Here is a 23,788-nt window from a genome sequence, read left to right as displayed (position 1 = left end):
TCTGTGATGGCTTGTGACGAAAAAAATGCCATGAACAGTTTTGTACCCCCGCCTCCATCGGTGAAAGTGGACTTCATATTAACTCAAATGCATTTCCTGTTACATTGAACTTTTAACCTTATAGCACACAGATTCATTCCATTGTTAAAAGTGCTATACAAATAAAATCTAATTGAATGAATGAACCCTTTCTCAAATTAGTCAGCTGGGAAGCCCCAGTGCTTCCTGAAGCCTCACTTGGCTAATCAACATACAGATATATTTAATTGTTAATAGAAGACCAACTAACCAATTCATTGTAAAATAAAATATACACCACTCAAGTTAGCTACTAAGCATGTTGCTTACAACACGAACACATCCAGGTTTGACGTAATTCTGCTTAGTGCATTACATTTTAATTTTAAATAAACGTATCTAACTCTTCAAACCTTTACAAAAGTCCATATCTAATAAGTGACATTTTAATACTTTCCCTGCTTTATCTGTGCTCCCTGTATATCTTGCCATTGTCTTCATTGTGTGCACATTAACAGATGTTCCACCACAGATGTTTTACCATATTTGTCTTACACTCATACATAAAAGAAATGCATTGGTCTTTAAATAAACAGAATCTGACATGATTAAAATGTATTTATTTGTTCTTTTGTCGGGATAATGATTATCCTCTAGTATATGGGGGAACTCTGACAATTATTTAATCGCACAATTATTAAACAAATGCAAATCACTTGCAGATCTTATGATCTTTAAAATAAATTTGTACACCAAATCTATAAACACATACTCTTAAACCTCTAAAGTGCATTTGTTTCTTAATTAAGGTCTTACAAAACCCTTATATAAAGATCTAAGTCTTTTTATTTTCCACAATTCATATAATTCGTATATATCAGATACATGCAAACCAGTATGCTATGGGTGATTACAATTAGTACTTGTTCAAAGAGATCAACTCTATTTTTCTTATCATACGATTCCTAGAATCTTTTAGGATAGATCATTTCAATTAAAGAAATTTCAAATTTTTAAACTTGATGTGACAGACAAACAGGATTCCGATGGTCAGAGTACTGCTGTTCTTCTTCAAATGCTGGGTTCATATAACTGTTATCTGTTCTGCTGCTGTTTCGCTCTGCGGCAGCTGATGTAAAGGGGAAAGCATTTTGTCATCATATATCCCAGTATATTGTCAATATTTTACAATAATGACTTTCTTAATGCTCTCAAGATATGCTATCCAGAATATCCAAGACATTAACATTAACATCAATTATTTTTTAGGATATTTACAGTTTTACTTACTGTTACTAAAACTACACATTTTCTTACATAAAAAAGGAAAAAAAAGTTTTTTTTCATGCATTATTATTTACACCTTTAAATACTAGTTACAAATGCCAATGACCTCTTCATTCAGCCAATAATAGTATGACATATAGCACATCAATCAAATTTGTGTGTCTGGATATACAGTAAGCCACACAGCATATATACTTGAAGTAAAACATTTAAAAGCAGAATTTATTTATTGAAGAAAAGAAATGCTGCTTACATTTTTGCATAGAGGTAAATGTTTCTTATTTATTTACTTTATATTTCATTATTTAAGTTAGGGAGGTCAGGGGCCAATGTAAAAGTACACATGACAAGTAAAACCATATGTAAAGCCACTTACTTTCAACAGTCTGGGTGGGTAAGCTTAGTCTGCCTTCACCTTGTTGCTCTGGGTATGTGAGCGCTCTTGGTGAGTTGACTAGTAAACCTGACACAGAGCTTGGGTATGATCTGCCATCTGTTGGTGGTACGGGGGATTCCTGGACAGGTTTTACAACAACACAATAAAAGGGAACATGACTTGTTACTCATTAAATGTCTCCAAAACGATAAGATACATTCTTTACGGTAAAGAATACTAAACGTTATGATATGTAATGGTACAAATGTTTGGACTTATAAAACAAAAGCAAGAGGTTAGAAGTACTTTAACAATTTTCACAAACAAAGAAGCGGAATATTTTGTCTTGCAATAGCATTAAACCCTTACAATAAGCTTGTTATCTTATTCATCTTCTTAATATAATTACCTATAATGGATTATTTAATAATGTTAGGGAACCTAGTACTTATAGTAAAGGGGAAGTATTGTTCGACCTGTCTATGAGCCTTGGGAGTTTAAAGGGCTAAATTGACAGTTTACAAATGTAACTTACCTCTTTTATCAAAATGTCATATTTACACATTGGACATGTGTGGTGTTCCAGTAGCCATGGCTCAATGCATGTTTTGTGAAAAAGATGGCTTGAGGGGAATAAGAGGCAATAGTTAAATTGTGTCAATGTAACATGTAATAATTACAGTACATGATAATTTTCTAGAACACAGATGACTTAACTGTAGTCTAATCACTGTGTATCACCATGAGGGTGGTGACATATCATATGGCCCATTATAAAACTATGGGATTACTGTTCCATAAACAGTTTATACCTTGAACATTGTAACCAGTAGTCATTCACAGATCTCTGTTTAAAAAAATGTTATTCAATTCTATGGTAAGCCACATAGTTTATATAAAGATATTATATATAGTTCCCACTTTTTCATCTGATAATGTGTTCAAATTTTATTATTCGTAAACAAAGCAACTAACGGCAGATGTATAGTCATTTTTTTGACTGTGTAAAGTAGGTAAGGGAGGGTACCTAAAAAAATAACAATCATTGGAATGTTTATTTAGTTCTTAAATTTTCTCACTCTAATAATATAAAATTACACTAATAAGGTTTTAGGTTTTATATTCACATATTTGCCACATGGCACATATATCCAATAGCAATAGCATTTAGAGAAAGCTTGTTTATAAACCTTGCTTCTATATCTAACCTAAAGAAAGAAAAACAGACTTTCATACGTCTTTCTTGTTGTGTTTTTTGACACATATAACTAGGGCTGGGTACCAATCTTTAATACCTTTATGGCATCGACCAAATTGCTTTCATAGAAGTATGTAGAAGTAAATTTAATCAGCATCAGTGAGCCAGTAAGCATTGCAGTATGCTGATTACAACACTCAGAGATTGGTTTTGTATGTATCGTACTTTGTGACCCTTGACTTGTGTAAAAATGTCTATGCATTTTCAAAAATATGGCTCCATTTTATCACCTGTGATGATTTTATTTCACATGTGCTGTAACATATATAATACAAGAAAAACAGGTGACGGCCATCTCTCATCATTCAAGTTTGCATAATGTTACAAAACCTCCTTTAAAATCTTAAAATTACATTATTGAGGATGGTGCCATGACTGGGAATTTAGCAAGAAACATTTAGCAAACAACTCTTTGCCAACTTGTCCAGCTTACACGGTTAGTTACTAAACTTAATATTAACGTATTAAGTGTCCTGTTGGTAACTTAAACTGGGACCCTTGGGATAATGTTTGTTTGAGTGTAGCTTGAGCTTATGAGAGAGCTCCTAAATCAAACGGTAAACTGTATTTAATTAAAGATTCGGTACAGCAGGCATCTGGTAATATGAACGTTCTCAATTTGATTCTGGCTTTTTTACATGTTTCAGTAAATGGTGAAATGAATGGTTCAGTGTATAGCAAAAAGAATTGAAAGTGGAATTAAGTGTTCCAATGCAGGTCAATATATATATACAGTGGTGTGAAAAACTATTTGCCCCCTTCCTGATTTCTTATTCTTTTGCATGTTTGTCACACTTAAATGTTTCTGCTCATCAAAAACCGTTAACTATTAGTCAAAGATAACCTAATTGAACACAAAATGCAGTTTTTAAATGATGGTTTTTATTATTTAAGGAGAAAAAAAACCAAACCTACATGGCCCTGTGTGAAAAAGTGATTGCCCCCCTTGTTAAAAAATAACTTAACTGTGGTTTATCACACCTGAGTTCAATTTCTGTAGTCACCCCCAGGCCTGATTACTGCCACACCTGTTTCAATCAAGAAATCACTTAAATAGGAGCTACCTGACACAGAGAAGTAGACCAAAAGCACCTTAAAAGCTAGACATCATGCCAAGATCCAAAGAAATTCACGAACAAATGAGAACAAAAGTAATTGAGATCTATCAGTCTGGTAAAGGTTATAAAGCCATTTCTAAAGCTTTGGGACTCCAGCGAACCACAGTGAGAGCCATTATCCACAAATGGCAAAAACATGGAACAGTGGTGAACCTTCCCAGGAGTGGCCGGCCGACCAAAATTACCCCAAGAGCACAGAGACAACTCATCCGAGAGGCCACAAAAGACCCCAGGACAACATCTAAAGACCTGCAGGCCTCACTTGCCTCAATTAAGGTCAGTGTTCACGACTCCACCAAAAGAAAGAGACTGGGCAAAAACGGCCTGCATGGCAGATTTCCAAGGCACAAACCACTTTTAAGCAAAAAGAACATTAAGGCTCATCTCAATTTTGCTAAAAAACATCTCAATGATTGCCAAGACTTTTGGGAAAATACCTTGTGGACCGACGAGACAAAAGTTTAACTTTTTGGAAGGTGCGTGTCCTGTTACATCTGGCGTAAAAGTAACACAGCATTTCAGAAAAAGAACATCATACCAACAGTAAAATATGGTGGTGGTAGTGTGATGGTCTGGGGTTGTTTTGCTGCTTCAGGACCTGGAAGGCTTGCTGTGATAGATGGAACCATGAATTCTACTGTCTACCAAAAAATCCTGAAGGAGAATGTCCGGCCACCTCTGAATGGCTGAAGAAAAACAAAATGAAGACTTTGGAGTGGCCTAGTCAAAGTCCTGACCTGAATCCTATTGAGATGTTGTGGCATGACCTTAAAAAGGCGGTTCATGCTAGAAAACCCTCAAATAAAGCTGAATTACAACAATTCTGCAAAGATGAGAAAACATGCAAAAGAATAAGAAATCAGGAAGGGGGCAAATAGTTTTTCACACCACTGTGTGTATATATATATATATATATATATATATATATATATATAGTTCATTTATTAGTGCTAATAGTCTGTGAGCCGAACAGAGAAGTTACCCCTCTCTCTCTCTTTGTGTATCTCTCTAGTCAGATTAGTCAGAGAATAAACTAATTGTGTGAATCCTCTGATCATTTACTTAGAGTAAATGTTTAAGGAAAAAAGAAGTGACAGTTCATTTTAATGTATGTGAACTTTGAGCTATCTTTTGTCAAGTGTAATACTGCAAAGAGGCAACTTTAAATTGTGGAAAATGCAAAACATAAAATAAAATCGTAAAAAAAAAACATACGTTTTACACCCCATATATATATGAACTTTGAGTGTGTAAACATGACAAGGAGGTGAAATATCAAGCTAAAGATAGGTCCTGCAAAGTGTAATATGTTCCACTTTTTGTTAAAATGGAGCTTACAAAACTAGTATGAAAAAAAGGAGTGATTTTACCAGCCATACGCCTGTAGTTAAGAATACATTTAGTGCACTCGTGGAGAACTATGAAAGTAATTAGCTTTAAAAACATTTAATAATATATTTGTTTTTATAATACTTAGATTCATAGGACATGAATCTAAGAACTGATAAAGGATTTATCAGCATTTGAAGAGTAAAAAGAAGTTATTTGACAACATACTACATGTTTATTGTAACATAGAATAAGAAGTTCTCATTTGTGGGGCTTAGCCTTTCACGTGGGGCTCATTTGTGGGGCTTAGCCTCTTATTGTAATTAAGTTGTATAAAAAAAAAAACATAGTGTGTGCAAGGATAGTAACAGCACAATAGTAAATATTCAAGCAAGAAAAGGAGCACTAAATATGAGAGGGAGCACTATTATAATGAATATCAGTATGGTAGTGATATTTCCTGTGAGCTCATACTGATGAAATTTAGTACGACATCGAGTGTAAAATTGCTTTTATACAACAGTTTTTTATACAACCGTAACTGCTAAATAAGCACATTAGCAAAGAAGTTTAAAGCTGGCAATATTTGGCGTAATTAACAATAATTAGTACACAGGTGTTGGAGCATGATATGTATAGGTAAATAACCCAGTGCTTGTGTACTCTGTTGCTGTATCTCTGTTGAGGGGTTGCTACCTTCAAAGTCTGCATTTGATGGCTGACCACATCATAGCGACAAAACCAAGACCAAAACCTATGATGCCTGCAAAGAGTATCCCATCACAGTTTAGAAGTTAAGACTTTATGGACTTCTTCAAAGAAAAAATCAATAGTATCAGGAAGAAAATAACAGAGGTTCAATCTCTAATAGCATCTTATGATCCAGAAAATGTGAAAAGCTTCACATTTAGATTTTCAGTGCTTTACAGGTATAGGACAGGATGAGCTGTATAAACTTATCACCTCGGTCAATCCCAACCAGATTTTTAAAAGAAGCGATGCATACGGTTGGAAATCCACTTCTAAACATTATTAATTCCTCATTATATCTAGATGTCTCTAAACCATTCAAGTTGGCAGTTATTAAGCCTCTTCTTAAAAAATCTAATTTAGGCCCAAATGAAATAACAAATTACAAACCTTCCGTTTATATAAAAAATATTAAAAAAGGTAGTACCAGCCTAAATATGCACATTCTTGCAGGAAAACAACTTCTTTAAAGAATTTCAGTCAGGTTTCAGGCCCCATCACAGGCCCCTGCGTTTATAAGGATGTACTGTTACTACTAGCTCAACAGTAAAAGACCTGGGCATAATATTAGACAGTTACTTGTCCTTTGAAAATCATATTTCCAAAAAATAGCCTTTTTCCATCTTTATGAAATATTGCCAAGCTTAGAAGCATCTTATCCGTATCTGATGTAGAAAAGCTAGTTCATGCATTCATGACCTCCAGACTGGACTATTGTAATGCATTTCTAGGTGGTTGTCCTGCATCCTCAATAAACAAGCTTCAGTTTGTCCAAAATGCAGCCATCAGGGTTCTCACTAGATCCAGAAAATATAATCATATAACCCCAATATTATCGTCCCTGCACTGGCTACCTGTTCAGTTTAGAATTAATTACAAAATAGCATTACACACACATATCTAACCAGTCTTCTGATATGCTACAATCCACCACATTCCTTAAGATCACAAAACTCTGGACTTCTGGTATTTCCTAGAATTTCGAAACCTACAAAAGGGGGTAGGGCATTTCATATTTAGCTCCAAAGTTTTGGAATAGCCTTCCAGACAGTGTTCGGGGCTCAGGCACAGTTTCCCAGTTTAAAAGTAGACTCAAGAAGCATCTTTTTAATCTGGCATACACATAATTTACATAACTTAATCTGGCATACACATAACCTCATACTTCAGTTCATTTATCCTGAATGGCAACTACGCTAATTCTCTCCATCTTCTGTATTTTTCTACCTATCCCGAGACGTCTGTGATTGTGCCAGCTTCAGTAGACAAAGTCCAACCCTGCAAGGTTTTGGGGGGAGACTGAATTAGCATTTCATTGAAATGTTCAACACATCAGACATCCTTCTGTTCTCTGGTTAGAACCAACTTGCCATTCTTGTCCTTGACAGGTGCCTAAAGCCTACTCTTTACACCAGCAAGGTCACGAACAATGCAGTACAGGTCATGACCAATACAATACAGTGCCTTTCTTTGTGCTTCTTGGCTCTTATTGTCCAGCCAGTCCAGCTTGTCCTACCTAAAACTTCTCTTCACTTTCCCTCCAGCTCCCAGTAGGCTTTCGCTGTGAGCAGTGGCTCTTCCTCCATCTTCGCCTGGTTGCATTCTGCCATGCATTTCTCTGCTCATTGATTAGATTCTAGGTCTGATCCTAAATCTAGCGTTTCCTGTGCGTACCGCGCATTCTTTCAATTCACATCAGTGCACATTCAGTCACTGCTTCTTTCAGCCTTAACCATCTTTCTTTAACATCTACCTACTCCGCCAGCACCTTAAATCGATTGCTTAATTTGATCTTAAACTGCTTTGCCATTTTGCAATCTTTGAGTTTATTTATTGCAAAAGATTGTGGTAATTTTTGCTGCACTTGTTGGTGCTTTAGACGGAGTTGACATTTTGACCATGGAGAATGTAGTGTTCAGAGCCAATATCATTAACTGTAATCATGTCAATATTTTTCAAAGGCAGTGTGTCTTATACTGTATGAACTGATCAGCCATAATATTAAAACCATTAACATTAAAAACCACCCCAGATCCCCTTGGGATGCCATGGTGGCTCTGGGCATGGCTTATAGGACCCCTGTGGTATGGTGTTATGTTTGGCACCGGGATGTTGGCAGCAGTTCCTTCAAGTGCTTTTGTTTACAAGGTGGGGCATCGGTGGATCAGGATTATCTGTCTGGCGCATCTCATGGATGCTTAATGGATTGGAATCTGAGGAACTCAGCCATTACCAACTAAGCCTCATGTGCAACAGACTGTTATGTGCCGAGTATTCTGATTCAAATTTTTTTCAGTGGATAGTGCTGCATTGGTTTGTCTGTGGAATTGAGTCAGACAGGCTGTTCTTTGGTCCCATTGGGTGAGGATTGGCCTTGGATACCCATGCTTATATCACATTTACTGTTAAATCAATTATAATTAATGTATTTAAACATTTTTATGTTATGGCTGATTGGTGTATGTCTTTTATTACACTATGTTCAGTATGAACAAGCTGTGGTACCATTTTTAACTGAATGTTAGTAATATGGGATAAAATTGTGGCATACAAGGGATTAAAATAAAATGATTGCCCTCTATGTTATGTAAAAGAATTGCAGCTGATGATCGACAGTTAGCGACCGACACCTATTTTTTGTTGACTAAAAATATACCAAGACTAGCAATCATTACAGAATCATTAAATACTACAATGTGAAATAACTAATGTACATTTTAGTCAAAGCCTAAAACTAAGTTTATATAAGCTGTCAAATTAAAACTGGGTAGATAATAGTTTGCTTTATAGCTTGCATTAATTTTCAATTCAGAAGGACCTAGGAGTAGCAGGAAAAGTGTTAACATGTGTTTAACATAACATTATCAAATGTTTTTTCATTATCAGATGTGTTGAATGTAGGTTTTGGCAGCCAGCTGCTCCCCCCCCCCCTGGTATACTTTTACCCTTGCTAGTGATCAACAGTGTAATTAATGCTGGTTAGTGAATCATAGAGTTAAATCTCACTGTGCTGTTACGCTTTATTATCACCACTTATGGAATGCCTCTTGTCCAATCAGATTACTCACTCAGAACTAACTGTTGTATAATTTATGTTGAAGCAAAGCAATCTTCTATGTTCATCCATTAACTACCTGCAAGGCAGAGTTGTCACGACATCACACCTCATAAAGGAATCTAAGCAAACAACACAACTGCTTTCTTCTGCTTCAACTTCCTGCAAAAACAATAATTTTATCATTATAACATCTTCACTATAGTTCTATAAATTATTATTTGATTAAAGCAGCTAGAATGTACCGGATCAGTTCGCCGAAGAGTCCGAACTTCTAATTTGGCAACAGCATTCTCTGCCACTTTTTTAAGCTTTCTCTGTAAAAATATTGAAGCAATATGAACTTGTCAGTTATGTATAGTCAGTTTTTATTTATTTATTTATTTATTTTTACTGTTGGACAGAAAAAAAGAAGGTTAAATGACTATTTTAAAAAGACAAGATTAATGTTAAACTGATCTGCATCAGCTAAAAGCTAATAAATGCCTCACCTGTTGAATCTGAAGCTGTCGGTTCTGGTAGAATCGGCTAATGACTACAAAGATAAAGTAGCCCAGAATGATGGCTGTTATACCAAAAAAGATGAAAGACATAATGTAAATCCAAAAAGGGTTCCAAGGTCCATGTTGGCTTGCCACTTCTATCCTCATAAAGACCTCAATTCCACTCTCAATGAGGTCCTTAATGTTTCTGCCTATGCCATTTCCAATCATGATTGCTACTATGTTCCCGGCTTCTGTGGAGTAAGTATTCAGAATAAAACAGAATTAAAAATAATGAGAAAGGCTCAAAAGCTTGGTGTCATTTTTATAATTTTATATTAATTAATTTAATATTGCATTATAGATAAAGGCTTTATGGAAAAGATAATCAGCCAGTGCATTTTGGGTTTGTTTCAGTGAAGTGTTCCCTTTACCTTTCACCACATGGAGCTATTGGGGCTCACAGCCCAGGCTTTATCTAATGATCTAGATAGCATAGATAGATAGCATCTGATGGTTGTTATGGAGACCTCATGACCCCAAGATGACACTATTGATGCTGTTCTCTAACAGTGAGCTTTAGAGATTTTTTTACTTCTCTTACCATCCTCCTGACTATGCAGGATGGCAAGATAAACTTGCGTCCATGTCCAGCCTTGTTTGTCACTTTTCCATTTGTTTTAAACTTTTTAATGATTCCTCTGACTGTAGATATGGGCAAGTTTAGGAAAGGGGCTATTTTCTTGTAGCCATTGCCTGAATCATGAAGGTCGACACACACCTGTCTTACCTGAATTTGGTGTTCTCTTGTCATTTCCATTGACGAGTGGATAAGAGAAATAGGCCTCTGTGTCACGTCATATTTTACACAGGGAAAAAGGAAGTCATGTATTATTAAATTAAAAGTTTCTAGATACTCTGATAAACTACAGTAAAATTAGAAGAAAATGTCAAAATTATCAGAATTAGGGGGGCCAATAATTGTGGAACAGGTGATTTTATTTAAAAAACAATGTTTTTTTTTTCTTTATTCACTTGAGTTAAAGATTAGATTTTTCTACAATTTTCAGTATGAGATTATGCTTCTGCAATAAAAGAAGTATTTATTAGAAGCCTAAGAACACATCTTAACCAGAGGTGCCATAATAACATAAAATAAAATAAATGTTATTATGGCTGCCTTGTTAATTTTTAGGTTTGAAAATGTAAACTTTGGAAATTAGTTTGAGCAGAAGAATCACCAAACTGCTGGACACTGGCCCTCCAGCAGTGAAGTTCAAGAACTCTGGGATAGAGTTTTAAGTGGTGCTCAAAAACATGCTCTTTCCAAAGCTGCATTTGTAAAATTATTATTATTTTTTTTAAAGGACATTATCCCAAACAATCCCAGCTCCCAACTAACAACAGTGCACAGTTTTTTTAAAGACACATGTTTAACTAATTCCCATGAGAAAGAAATACTATTTGTAGAGTAAACATCCAGCTGTCGGGTTGACACCAGGTAGACAAGAAAATAAGTGGTGTCATTTGGCAGATAAACAGTTAATAGAGGAGCAAATGGCTGCTGACTGATCCAGATTGTACTGTAGGGTACACATGTGGCAGAACAAGGTATTGTCTGCTGGCTAACCTTAATGGAATGACCTTGGACAAAATTCCCAGTTCAAGTGCAGAGTTTTTACCCACCAATGTATACAAGTCCGATTTAGTGCCAAAGCATACAGGTTTCCCATTCATTTTGCTGAACTCATTACTGCAATTTCAGAGATATACATTTCATTTCAGCATTTTGAATGGGTTAGTAAAGTAAATTTCTCTTAAGAAACAACAGTGCAACACAAGGGAAATATCTGACCTTTGGATGTTTCTGAATATGTGTAAATGATGGTTACATTCCACCTTTAGAAAGGTAATTTCAGAAAAGTAAGTTCATGACAGCCCAGTAAGAGGAAATAATGCTGTTTTGGCTGCCACATACACCTTTCATGTAGATCAGATTAATTTAGGTAGATTTTTTTTTTTAGCAATCCATAATAATGTTAGAATTTGAGGATAAGGAAATGCAATAGAACCAACCGAAGAAATGTGCACCATTTGTAGAACAGCTTCAATTAACCAATTAAGATGTAAAGTTGTGGTGAGTAGCTTATTCACTCATTAAATTTGATAGGTCGCATTTATGGACTAAGCCATACTGTAAATTAGGCTAAACTAAACTAGAATCAAATTAAATCAAATAAAAGTAACTAAACTAAAACATCCTTGTGGCATGCCATCAAACATGGCAGCAAAGCACTAAAAAGGAAATATATAATGGATAAATCTTCTTAATGGTTTATTGCTTTTACATCAATCATAGATCTCACCTAAGCCTGAAGCCACGAGGAATGTTTTGTTATTGTAAAACTGACATTAAAATATAAATACAGTAAATCAAGAAGAATTGCAGATATTTTCACTAAGCTTGTTTTTCAGCTTGAATGCGATGGCTCCTGACTTCCATTAAATTTAAAGAAACTATGCCAAACCATATGATCATGAGGAGAAAATCATGTAAATCTCAATTATGTTCCAAAATCACCTGGGAGATGGTTGAGTTAACTTTAGGTAAAACGCAGTGAACCCAAAACCAGCAACTCCAAATCTTTACTGAAACTCCAAGTAAGCAAATAAACACACACATATATACTATCATTGTTTTAGTTTATTTTAGGAACTTATGGAAATAATCACCTATAACACAAAAGGTTTTAACATTACAATGCTATTACTTCATGCTATGAAACATTTCTATCCTGATCTAGGCTGAGATAGGAAGACTAGAGATGTGTGTGTGCGATTGTGTGTGGACTAGGAAAAAAGGCGAAAAATAGAAGCTATCATTAGTTTGTTGTTTATATGTATACAGTATGTATATGTAATTGTTAGTGTTTATGCAAACAGGTTTTCTTTTGGTAATACAGAGTGAAATCTAACTTTAACACATCTTGGTTTTATAATCATCTGGTCCGATGTTTTGCTCTGTAAGTCGCTGTGTTTGTGGTTGTTACTATAAGGAAGCATTGTTAAAATGTAAAACATATCTTTATATAACAATAAAAAAAGTTTTTTTTTCAAGAGTCACTTTTTCTGATGGGAGTGTTCTGTCCCAGGGCAAAAGGGCTAACGAAATCATTTGATAAAAGTGAAAATTAATATGCTTAGGCCTACAGTTTGCCACTAGCTAACTTTTAGCTAGGTTTGGCTTGTGATGTAATAAGTCAACAAATTGAAAGGGGTCATATCGCCAAACAATCGTAGCAGAGTCTGTCATACTTCAGTCAATAAATCGAGTCCCCTAACATGGTAGTGTAATGGGACAAGGACCGTAGTCCAATTAAATGTAAAGATAAAGCACAGTTCTAAGTTAAATACTCCGTATTGAGATGGAACAGTGACATATTTTTGGCAAGTACGCAATGAAACAATCAGTATGTCAAATAGGCATCTGTGTAAAATAGATTTGGTTAGTATATTCTATTACATAAACTGATATTGAAGCCTGATGTGGACAAAACATATTCCTAACCCCAGTTCATCCAAGAACTGGATTGCAAAAACCAAATTGGCATACCTGCATAAGACATGGTGTTAGTCCCATTTCCAGTCCCATCAAGATTATAAATAACGACAGCTGATGCTCCTGCTTCCTTTGCAACTTGAATTTTTTCCGTATAGGTACAGTTGCCTCTTTTGATGAGAGCTATCCATGGCTTCTCCTTAATGGTGAATGTAGTATTTGTTTGGCAGGCCAGTAAATCTGAGTTTGGGAGCACCACGAATCCTTTGGCCTGTTTCAATGGTGATTCTGATCCATAAACTCCACATTCACATGCATTTATGCTCGTTTGATTAGTCTCCATGCTCGTGTAGCTCACTTCCACATATGCGGTCCAAAATATCATACCTGATGCTGAATGGACGTGAGACTGAATAATCCACAATGCTAGCCATGGCCAAGTCAATCGATGTATTGCTTTGTAATCCCTTCTCATTTTTTCAGCCAGGTAAATAATCCTGATGCTCTTTTGTAGTGGGACAGTGTTGCTCTGTACCTGTGGCTAATTGTAATCAGATATTGCTCCAGGTAATCCAAGATTGCTCTACGTCAGTAGGACCTGTTCTTATCATTCTGGACCTTGAACACTGGATAAGATAGCATTTATTTGTATAAGATACCATTTTTAGTGCCCTACCCATTCCCTGTCAGTGAAGAAATACACCCTTTAGAGAACAAAACAAACATGAATGTTTTATAATACTATAGCACAAGAATGTTTATAACACTGTGGTATATACCAGTGTGTATAACATTTACACTGTGGAATTTCTATAAATATTACATAAAATTGCTGGTTAAACGAACGAGTCATAGTTACATAGTTTTAAAATCCCCAGTATTGTTGTAGAATGTAAAAAAAAAAAAAAAAAATCACTAAACTAAAACAAAGACAACTGCACGGAAACCCAAACTCTTGAGCGGTATAATGTTTATATGTACATTATATAACAAAACTTAAGACATATTCACACTTTATGCCAAGATAACCATACCGCTGCTGACACCCACGTCTATAGAATGTTTTTCTAGCAATTATACTTCCCTTTTGTGAATTGTCTTATTTACATTTTTGTGAATTTCTTTCTATTTTAGTGTTAGTGTAGTGTAAGCTTTCTTTTCTTGTGTAAGTTTTTAATTATTATTTTCTTATTTATTACAAACAATTCCACTCACATAATATTAAATCATATAAACATTTAATTATAATATGTGACTTGCCACACCAAATCAGGTAAGTCACATTTTGGGTGATTTGAATTATGCATATTATTAGATTCCTGGTTCAATAAGCTTCATTTTGATTTCAAGTTTATTTCTGTATCATGTTTGGTTGCTGAGATATGGCCAGTGAAAGTTTGTTTCCAACCTTGGAAAAAATGTCAAAATTTTCCTATTTTTAGAAAATTTAAATAAGGATTCTGTGGCATATTAAGAAAGAGGGAAACTTTGGCCTTAACACCAGGATTTTCCTGTTCCCTCCAAAAATAACTTTGCAGGCAGCACAATTTTATAGCAAAAACTAAAATGTATGTTTTTCTATTAAAAGTGGAAAAACTGATGTGGCATAAGGATTTGGGCCCTCTTGAAAAAAAAAGTTGGCCAATGACATCCATCTAATCATCTAGAGTTTGGGTTTGGACCAGTGGATGGATTCCACTTGTTACCTTATCTTTGCTTACTTGTATCTAAACACAAAGGAATCCGTCTTACTCTATTTTAGGTTATTCAGCTTGTATTTTATTTATTTCTTTTTATTTTCTATTCAACTATATTTCAATATTCTTGAAATATATCTTCATGTCTATATGTTATGTAAATCAATTGAATTGCTTTGTTTTAAAATATGCCTTAAAAATAAACCTGTCCTGCACTGATGTTGCGTTATTCATTTATCAATTTGTTACATTTAACTACATTTAGATTGGAAATGTCTATCTGGAAATTAAGAAGCAGGCTCCTCTGGCACATGTAATTTGGTTTAGTCCATAAACAATTTTACTTTAATGCATGTTAAGCGGAGGATTATTTGTATAATTGTAATAATAAAGTCTTCTCTAAACAGGGGGAAGATGCCCGCCTGGAAAAGCATGAGTGTGCTCCTCTTGGTTAGCTTCTCTGTGTTGTTTTTCTTTTTCTTTTATTTTCAAAACCCTACATATGTTCACATATAGAAAAAAATAATACACCAATGTTTCAAAAACACCAAGACAACTTGGGCTCACTTATCAGTGAAGCTAATTGGGAAAAAAAGCCTTTAGTTTGCTAGGGAGCATAAAGGATAGAATGTAGAGAATGACAAAAAGGTCATGTGGTCTGATTAGTCCATATTTACCGTTTCAGAGTGATGGGTGCATCAGGGTAAAAAGACATGCAGATAAAGCGAAGCACACATAATGCCAAGTACCCAAGCCTAAAGGGAAAAAGGGATCTCGAGTAGCTTCTGTTGGTCTAGTCTCAGTAATTTTATATGCCCAAAAATTGGGTCTGCTGACTACCTCAATGATCAGGTTTTTCTATTAGTGGATTTTTGTTCTTTCCTAATGGCACGGGAATATTCCAAAATGACAATGCCAGGATTCATTAGCCTCAAAAAAGCAACGGTCTGACTCCCCATTATAAATACAATATCTTGTACAGAAATAAATGTTGTGACATTGTGTAAACTTATTATTGTGTTTGCTTATTGAATGTAATATATACAAAATATTCTTCACAAAACGATGTTTAAAGATGATTTTATTCTTTATTATTAAGAATTTTTATTATATTTGTCAGGAGTATAGAGAATATGGACTTAAATCGGCACTACTGTATGTATTTATTGTCAAATAAGTTAAGGAAAAAAAAAATGGTGCCATTTTCAATGTGACAACAAAGCTGACATTTATTTTTCCAGGAGTAGATACCATAGATTCGGTAGCGAAAGGACTGAGAAGTGATACATACAAACAGTGTGACTGCAGATCAATCCCTGCTATCTGTTATCACCCAAATTAGAGTTCTATGTTGAGCCTGGGTCCTCTCAAGGTTTCTTCCAATAGCCATCTCAGGGAGTTTTTCCTTGCCACAGTTGCCCTCTGCTTGCTCATCAGGGACTATCTAATTATTTTGATTTATACACATTCACATTTTCATACAAACTTACAACCTGCTTCAGTCTGGTGTACACACACACACACACACACACACACACACACACACACACACACAACATTAAAGCATGAGAATAGTTGCACCTTATAAAGTGTAACTGCTACTTTAAGAGCATATTTGAATTGCTATAAAAATACTGGGTAGAAAAATCCATGTCAAGTGCCTATTTAGGGGACAATTATACCACTCATGGTTGTGGGGGGCCTGAAACCTCTCAGGAAACTTAGGGCACGAGACAGGGTACACCCTGGACAGGGTGCCAATCTATCGCAGGTTACACACACATACACTCACTTGCTCATTCACACACTGTGGGCAATTTGGAAATGAAAATTAATCTAATCTGCATGTCTTTAGACTGTGGGAGGAAACCTGAGTACCTGGAATCAAACCCGGACCCTGGAGGTGCAAGGCGACAGTGCTAAAAAATTCGAATAAAGTAAGAAAAAGACAATTTATTTAACCCATCCTTAAAAAAGAAAAACTCATTCTTTAATTCATTACTAAACTGCATTTGAACGATATTACATACATACAATATTACATGTTCAATTACAAACTACTATATTCAATAACACATCTTATTTATTAAACTTCATATGCTGATTTAAAAGGTAATTGAAGGAACATGATAATCCTGAATCTTGAGAACACTTCGTTTCTCCAAGTCGTTCATTTCCTTTAGGATAAGTGCGACGTTGTACCGCAGCTCCTGAAACTTTGACATAGAAATCTAAAGAAAAAAGACAGAAATTGTACTGCTAAGGATTGGGGTAAAGAATTTTCTCTGATAAATCCCGTTTTCGATTATCTGGGGCACTCAGAAAAAGAAGAAGTGGAAAGCGCTAACTTTAGTCCTGCCAACAGTAAGGCAAGACCATTCATGCGTAGGGTTGCTGAGAATAACCAACAACCAAGAACAAAGAATAATATTTAAAAAAATCCTTAGAGAGAAACTTCTCCCAACCATTCAAGAACAGTTTGGTGATAAAAAAAAAAGCCTTTTCCAGCATGATGAGGCACCATAACATAAGGCAAAAGTGATTACTAAGTGGGCAACAAAACACAGAAATTTTGTGTCCATAGCCTGAAAAAACCCATACCTTTATCCCATTGAGAACTTGGTCAATCCTTAAAAGGTGGGTGGACACACTAAAGCCCATAAATTCTGACAAACTCCAAGTGTTATATATGCAAGAATGGGCTGCCATCATGTGGCCCTGGAGTTGATTAAGAGCATGCAAGGGGAAATTGCAGAGGTCATGGAAAAAATACTGACTCTCTGTATAAACTTAATGTAACCATCAACAAAAGCCTTTGACGCTTATGAAATGCTTCTAAGTATATTACAATACAGCATATTAACAAACTTACAAAAATATCTAAAAACACTAAAGCTGGAGACTTGGTGAAAATTTATGTCATTCTTAAAACTTTTGCAAAAGCAGGATTATAATATATAGAATAAAATAAAATAAATTATAGTTTTATACATATTATAGGCCCTATATGTAAAAATAAAATAAAGGATGTATAGAGCTCCTTAAAATAATCATGCATTCTGGCTCTGTTATACAGAGGTCAGAGTTTGTTGAGATTTTTTGTGAGTTATCAGCTCAAGCAAGAATTATTAAAACACATAAAAAAAACACATGATGAACACATCATATACAGTAGCTCTCACTAGTGTTTCTGTTACTAATTCACAGCAGACTCTTATTATTTTCAAATTATAAGATGCAAATAAAATTTCTGTACATGTGATAATTACTGATGATTACTACTTTATCATATATACCTTTACTTATTCATTTTAATTTGCCATTGCTACCGTTAATTTTTTTTCTGTCTTTGCATAGTAATCTTAAGTGGTTGAAAAGTATCCATAAATAAAAAGTACTATTATTATTATTATTATTATTATCTTGATCCTAGGAAGAATTATTAAATGCTTATTTACATAATTAGTCAAATTAGTCCAGTCATGTGGAACAGTTGTGTAATGTTCAGATCAACCATCAGAATGGTAAAAAGTAATCTAACTGATTTTAAGCTTGGCACGCTTTATGGTACCTGATGGGCTGATTTCTGGTCATTTCAAGCACAAGGGTCTTTAGAGTTTACTCAAAATAGTGAAATGACGATTTGTTGCAGATCTGCATAAAAAAGTCTTGATGATAATAGACAGACTGAGTTCAGCTGACAATATAACTGCATTAACTCAGATGGAAGACTGTGAGAGTTTGGGGGCGGGGGAGAGGTTAAAACTACAGTGTTATAGTACTGTTCCCTACCTGTTAATTAAAATGAAGGCATTACTCTAAGTCCAATTTTTTTAAATATGCACTATAGCATGATAATAGGATAAGTCTGATTGCCATCAAGTTATATGTAATAATTAAGATAAATAAATGTATTTACCTCAAATTGATGAAGATTCCCATCAGAAAGCTTCAACTGCATCAGAATGGTTGGCTGTAGAGCTCGAGACAAGGAACTGAAACACAAAAGGAATCCATAACCAGAAGTTTGTTAAAATAATAATTCATTTATTAATTAATCCTGTACTATGTGCATCATATGATTGGTCAAAAGAATTATTCAAGCCAGTCTGGATTAGATGATTTAGCACATCATTTTTCACTTTTTGGAACCCTTTCACTTGGTTGTTCCACAATAGCAATGACATTATTTATTAGGAACAAATTATGAAAAATATTCTGAGCATGAAAAATTGTTTCAGACATGAATTGGCAAAAACAAAGTGCTGGCCTTAACCAAAATGAAAAGGCACCTCCAGCACGTCTTTAGGTTGTGCTGGAGAAGCTGTGTTCAACTTCCAGATCATATACAGCACATATCAAATGTCACACTGGACTTAACTTGGATGCCACTCCATTCTTTTTCAAGACTCTGGAACCTATTTCTACCACACTTTTCTTCTAGTCAACTTTCCATAAATATGCTTTGATAAGGTACTTCGCGAACAGCTAGCCCTTTCAGCAATGATTTTGTTTGGTACGATTTATAAACAACATATAAATCTTATATATATCTTATATATAAATCAATATATCCAATATATCATTGTATCATTGTGGGGTGGAGCTTGGTTTTACTAAAACAAGACTCATGTAATCAGGAAGTGAACAAAGTTTTGGGAATGGATGGCAGTAGTCACAAAGGTAGGTTTAAGTAGCTGTTTCGCAGAACCTGATAATGTACTATCAGGTTCTGAGAAACACTCAGAACTATAAATGAATTTTTACACTGGGTTATATATATATATATATATATATATATATATATATATATATATATCTTTTTTTTTTAAATCCCCCATCCATACCATTGATATTGATTCTCACAAAATGATACCCATCTTTATTTATAGATGCTTTTCTTTGCTGAAACTACAAAGGAAATGTAACTGGCTATTGGGGGGCAATATTTGCTGAACCCTTGTGCTTGGAACCTAATGCTCATCACTTGAGGCTATATTTACCAAAAGCCATTTAATATTGTTTTAACTTGACATTTGTTAAACCTCTGGGACAGAAACACAGATGCTCACAGATTTCTAACATACACAAAATCTGATGTGTTTTACATTACTAGAAGAATATATATATATATATATATATATATATATATATATATTTTTTTTTTTTTTTTTTTGTTTTTTCTCTCACAACATTAAGCATTATTCTAGAAGGAGACAAGCACTCTTTTACACTTCTTTATTTTACTTTATGCCTATTAAGGACATGACTACTGTACCTTGTTGAAATTGCAACATCCACTCTCCATCTAATTTCTTTAAATGTGGGTAATCTTGGGCCATGCTGTAAAGCATCGGATGATGGTCGCCTAAAAGAGAAAATAAAACAGCATATAACTGAATCATCTGTGGCGAAAATGAATTAGTTGTCAGCTTGATTTTTTTTGTAATAAGAAATTTAAATGTGAAATAACACAAGTACCATAAAAATAAAACATATTTATTATTTAGCTTTGCTTCATACCCATTTCCAAAGACAACAGAGGAAAGGTCTGCAATGAACTCCTCACAAATCCTGTGCTTGACAAAAAGGAATGTTTAGTTTCATCATCCCAGCCACCTAAAATAATTTGGATTTAATTTTACCCATCCTTTCTGCAAAAGGTAATGATAATGTCGTGCAGCCAGCTTAACCCAAGTTCATTCACAAGTCAGGGTGTGAAGACAGTTCTTACCAATAAATTGTGAGAGTAGCAAGTTTAAAACTAACTCATTTATTTGTCACCAGTCTGTAGCCAGAACCCCTTACCTGAGCTCCTCACAAATCCTGTGCTTGACAAAAAGGAATGTTTAGTTTCATCATCCCAGCCACCTAAAATAATTTGGATTTAATTTTACCCATCCTTTCTGCAAAAGGTAATGATAATGTCGTGCAGCCAGCTTAACCCAAGTTCATTCACAAGTCAGGGTGTGAAGACAGTTCTTACCAATAAATTGTGAGAGTAGCAAGTTTAAAACTAACTCATTTATTTGTCACCAGTCTGTAGCCAGAACCCCTTACCTGAGCTCACGGAGATCTTCTTCAAAACTCTAAAAAACAGAAATGCATTTAGGGTAATATGCAGCTATTGTTGGTTCTCCCTAATGCGTGTTATTCAAACTTTAACTTTTGTAACACTTTGGGGGAAAAAAATACTGAAACAGTTCTAGAATACCTAAATAGGATTTGCACAAAATCAGTTGCATTTGTCACAAGCTAATTTTGTTTATCTTTAATAGCAGAAGTCACAGCTTTCAAAGAAAAATATAAAAAGAACCTAAAAAGAACATTAATTTTTGAAAGGGTTTTAAGTAGGATTGTTTACCTATATAATGTACCCCAAATCAGAATCAGCATATTTTGGTGCCTAACTTCAGTGCCACTCAAATGCCTGAATTATCAATTCAGAGATTGTTATCTGATTCTCTAAAACGCACGACAACAGATGGTTATCACTCTCACCGCATGTAAAAAAAGATTTTCTGACTGAGAAAATGCATGTAAACGCAAGTCGGAAAGCTCTAATAATTCAAATTAAACTAATGTTTGTAGTACCGCGAGTGTCTGTATTGTTTTCACATTCCGACCTTAAGAGCACAACTCAGGAAATGGGACAACCCACATGAGTGCAGCATGTGCATGCAGTAATTACACTTGCTCTGATGGCAGCAGGTACAGTTAGCTACGCTTAACACATTTAAATTAAAATGCATTAAGACACACGTGGCTGTATTTCCCAACAATGGATCCTGACACTGTGATAAGATACTAATGTCTTTCAACAACTGCATGTAAAGAGGGGAAAACACATCAAACACAATGAAACATTTAAGGACACATGGAATGAAGCAGAGGCATCCCAGTCAGACCAACCCAAACAAGGTGTCAGAAGCGATGGCTTGTTTAACCAGATAAGTCCAATCCAGTTTTGAATGGCTCCCAGCCATACGCTTAACTTAATTAACTCAATTTATGATTACTCTTGGCACTGGCTGCTTGGCTACCTTTGCCACTGTCGCAGTGGAAAGCCAGTAATATAAGCCAATTCATAATTCTGATTGAACTGAGATCTTGGAAATTTCAGGACCTTGAACCTTTGAACTATTATGTATGTATGTAAATAACATTTTCCTTAATTTGGTCGGTTGAATTTCTTCCAAATTTATGTAAAGCACAGCTGTTTTTTTACATTTCTTTTTGTTTATGTTGACTAATAATTATACTAACCGTGAAGGTAAATTCACTGTATGCATACATTATTATTATTATTATTATTATTGTTGTTGTTAATATCAACAACAAGAACAAAACCGCTGACTATTGTTTGGCCCAAAACCAGACATAAGAGACTGATCTGGTTACAGATCAGTCAGTGTTCCTGAGAAAATACTTGTTTACAACATTCTCTTTCATTTTAGTTTTTAATAAATGTAACATACCTCTTGTTTTATTGAAGCTGGTGGGAGACGTAAAGCTCCTCTCAGTAGCTCATAAATGCCTGAAACAATGTTGGTAAGCTTTTCTTCTGGAAGTGCATTATTCTTTAAAATGTCTGTCATAGACACACTGCACTCCTTCTCCTCCAATGCATTCACCACAACTGTACAAAATATTATTGCAAATATTAAACCCCTCACACATGTATGTACAACAACTCTCATAAACATTTTCTTATATCTTTAGTTTCTCTAATGATTTGCTAGCTAACTCACCTTTAATAATTTGTCTAAACAGCTGTTTATCCACGTCTTTCAAGTGTTTGGCAATACTGACGACTTCTCTGGAAATTCTTCCTCCCAGAAAAACAACATTATGATCAGCCATCATGTCAACATCCGTGAAGAATCTGGAATTCCACGGTCAATTTAAGTCCATATCCGAAGCGAGGCAGCACAACACATACGTGATCAGATTCAGTCTGTTTAATACACTACATCCATCACCAGATAGGAAGTCTGAATATTCGACTTCCCAGTAGGAAAACACGCATCACCAACTCGTAACTGCTACTCGTTAAGACGGAGTTTTCCGAAACCCTCGACATCTTCAAGCTGGGCCACTTCAACAAGGTCAACATCACTCATAGTGGAAACACGAATTTATAGCGCGTTTAAGCAGTCCAATACAACATAAACAACATTTTAATTTCCGTTTTTAACTCCCGGACAGCTTAGAAGGAACGCTTGTTCCGACTTCAGACGGCTGTGTTCGAGAGAAGGCAAGAATGTGGGAAGTGGGAGGTTTCAAGTTGAGTTACGAGTTGCAGCGAACTGAGGTATACTTCCGCCTAAGTTCGTCATGTGATCTGCCTCTAAAGAGTTACGGGAAATGTTTTTTTTTCTACTGTGAAAAGTGTACGGGTTTCATCAAAGTTCCTCATCAGTCAGTGCGCCTCGCTAAAACAGTGTTGCAAGATAGGGCAATTTTTCATTTTTCATGAGAAAAATTAGAAACCAGCTCAGGACTACACAGGAGAAGCTTGTGAATGATCTCAAGGCAGTTGGGAGCACAATCACCAAACAAACCATTGGTAACACAATACGCCTGCATGGATTGAAATCCTTCAACGCGGCAAGGCTTCCCCTCCTCAAGAAGACTCATGTACAGACCCGTCTGAGGTTTGCCAATAAACATAGAAAGATTGGAATAAACTGCTGTGGTCAGATGAAACCAAAATTGAGCTCTTTGTTATCAACTCGACTTGCTGTTTTCAGAGGAAGAAAAATGTTGACTATGACACTAAGAACACCACAGTCCCTACAGTTAAGCACAGAGGTGAAAACATTATGCTTTGCGGCCAGGGGTAGCTCAGTGGTTAAG

At 35.2% G+C, this 23,788-nt stretch overlaps 2 protein-coding genes across 3 annotated transcripts; both read right to left on the bottom strand.

Annotated features, from left to right (window-relative positions):
* Positions 1–540: 540 nt before the first annotated feature.
* Positions 541–13,807, bottom strand: LOC128532009 (RING finger protein 148). Of its 2 annotated transcripts, XM_053506223.1 has the most exons (8): positions 13,287–13,807; positions 10,464–10,520; positions 9,683–9,927; positions 9,437–9,508; positions 9,271–9,353; positions 2,217–2,304; positions 1,682–1,820; positions 541–1,147 (listed from the first exon to the last, which is right to left on the bottom strand). In XM_053506223.1, the coding sequence occupies exons 1-8, from the start codon at positions 13,705–13,707 to the stop codon at positions 1,032–1,034; spliced, it is 1,221 nt and encodes a 406-aa protein (XP_053362198.1). In that variant the 5' UTR covers positions 13,708–13,807; the 3' UTR covers positions 541–1,031. The 2 variants fall into 2 exon arrangements, with proteins under 2 accessions (XP_053362198.1, XP_053362199.1); XM_053506224.1 differs by lacking the exon at positions 10,464–10,520.
* Positions 13,808–16,073: 2,266 nt separating this feature from the next.
* commd5 (COMM domain containing 5) lies at positions 16,074–23,194 on the bottom strand. Its single transcript, XM_053506227.1, has 7 exons — positions 22,681–23,194; positions 22,408–22,568; positions 20,990–21,018; positions 20,453–20,503; positions 20,208–20,297; positions 18,849–18,924; positions 16,074–17,160 (listed from the first exon to the last, which is right to left on the bottom strand). The coding sequence occupies exons 1-7, from the start codon at positions 22,793–22,795 to the stop codon at positions 17,035–17,037; spliced, it is 648 nt and encodes a 215-aa protein (XP_053362202.1). The 5' UTR covers positions 22,796–23,194; the 3' UTR covers positions 16,074–17,034.
* Positions 23,195–23,788: the final 594 nt, after the last annotated feature.

This window comes from Clarias gariepinus, chromosome 10 (assembly GCF_024256425.1).
Source record: "Clarias gariepinus isolate MV-2021 ecotype Netherlands chromosome 10, CGAR_prim_01v2, whole genome shotgun sequence".
NCBI lineage: Eukaryota > Metazoa > Chordata > Actinopteri > Siluriformes > Clariidae > Clarias > Clarias gariepinus.
This window is presented reverse-complemented; position numbering and strand designations above follow the sequence as displayed.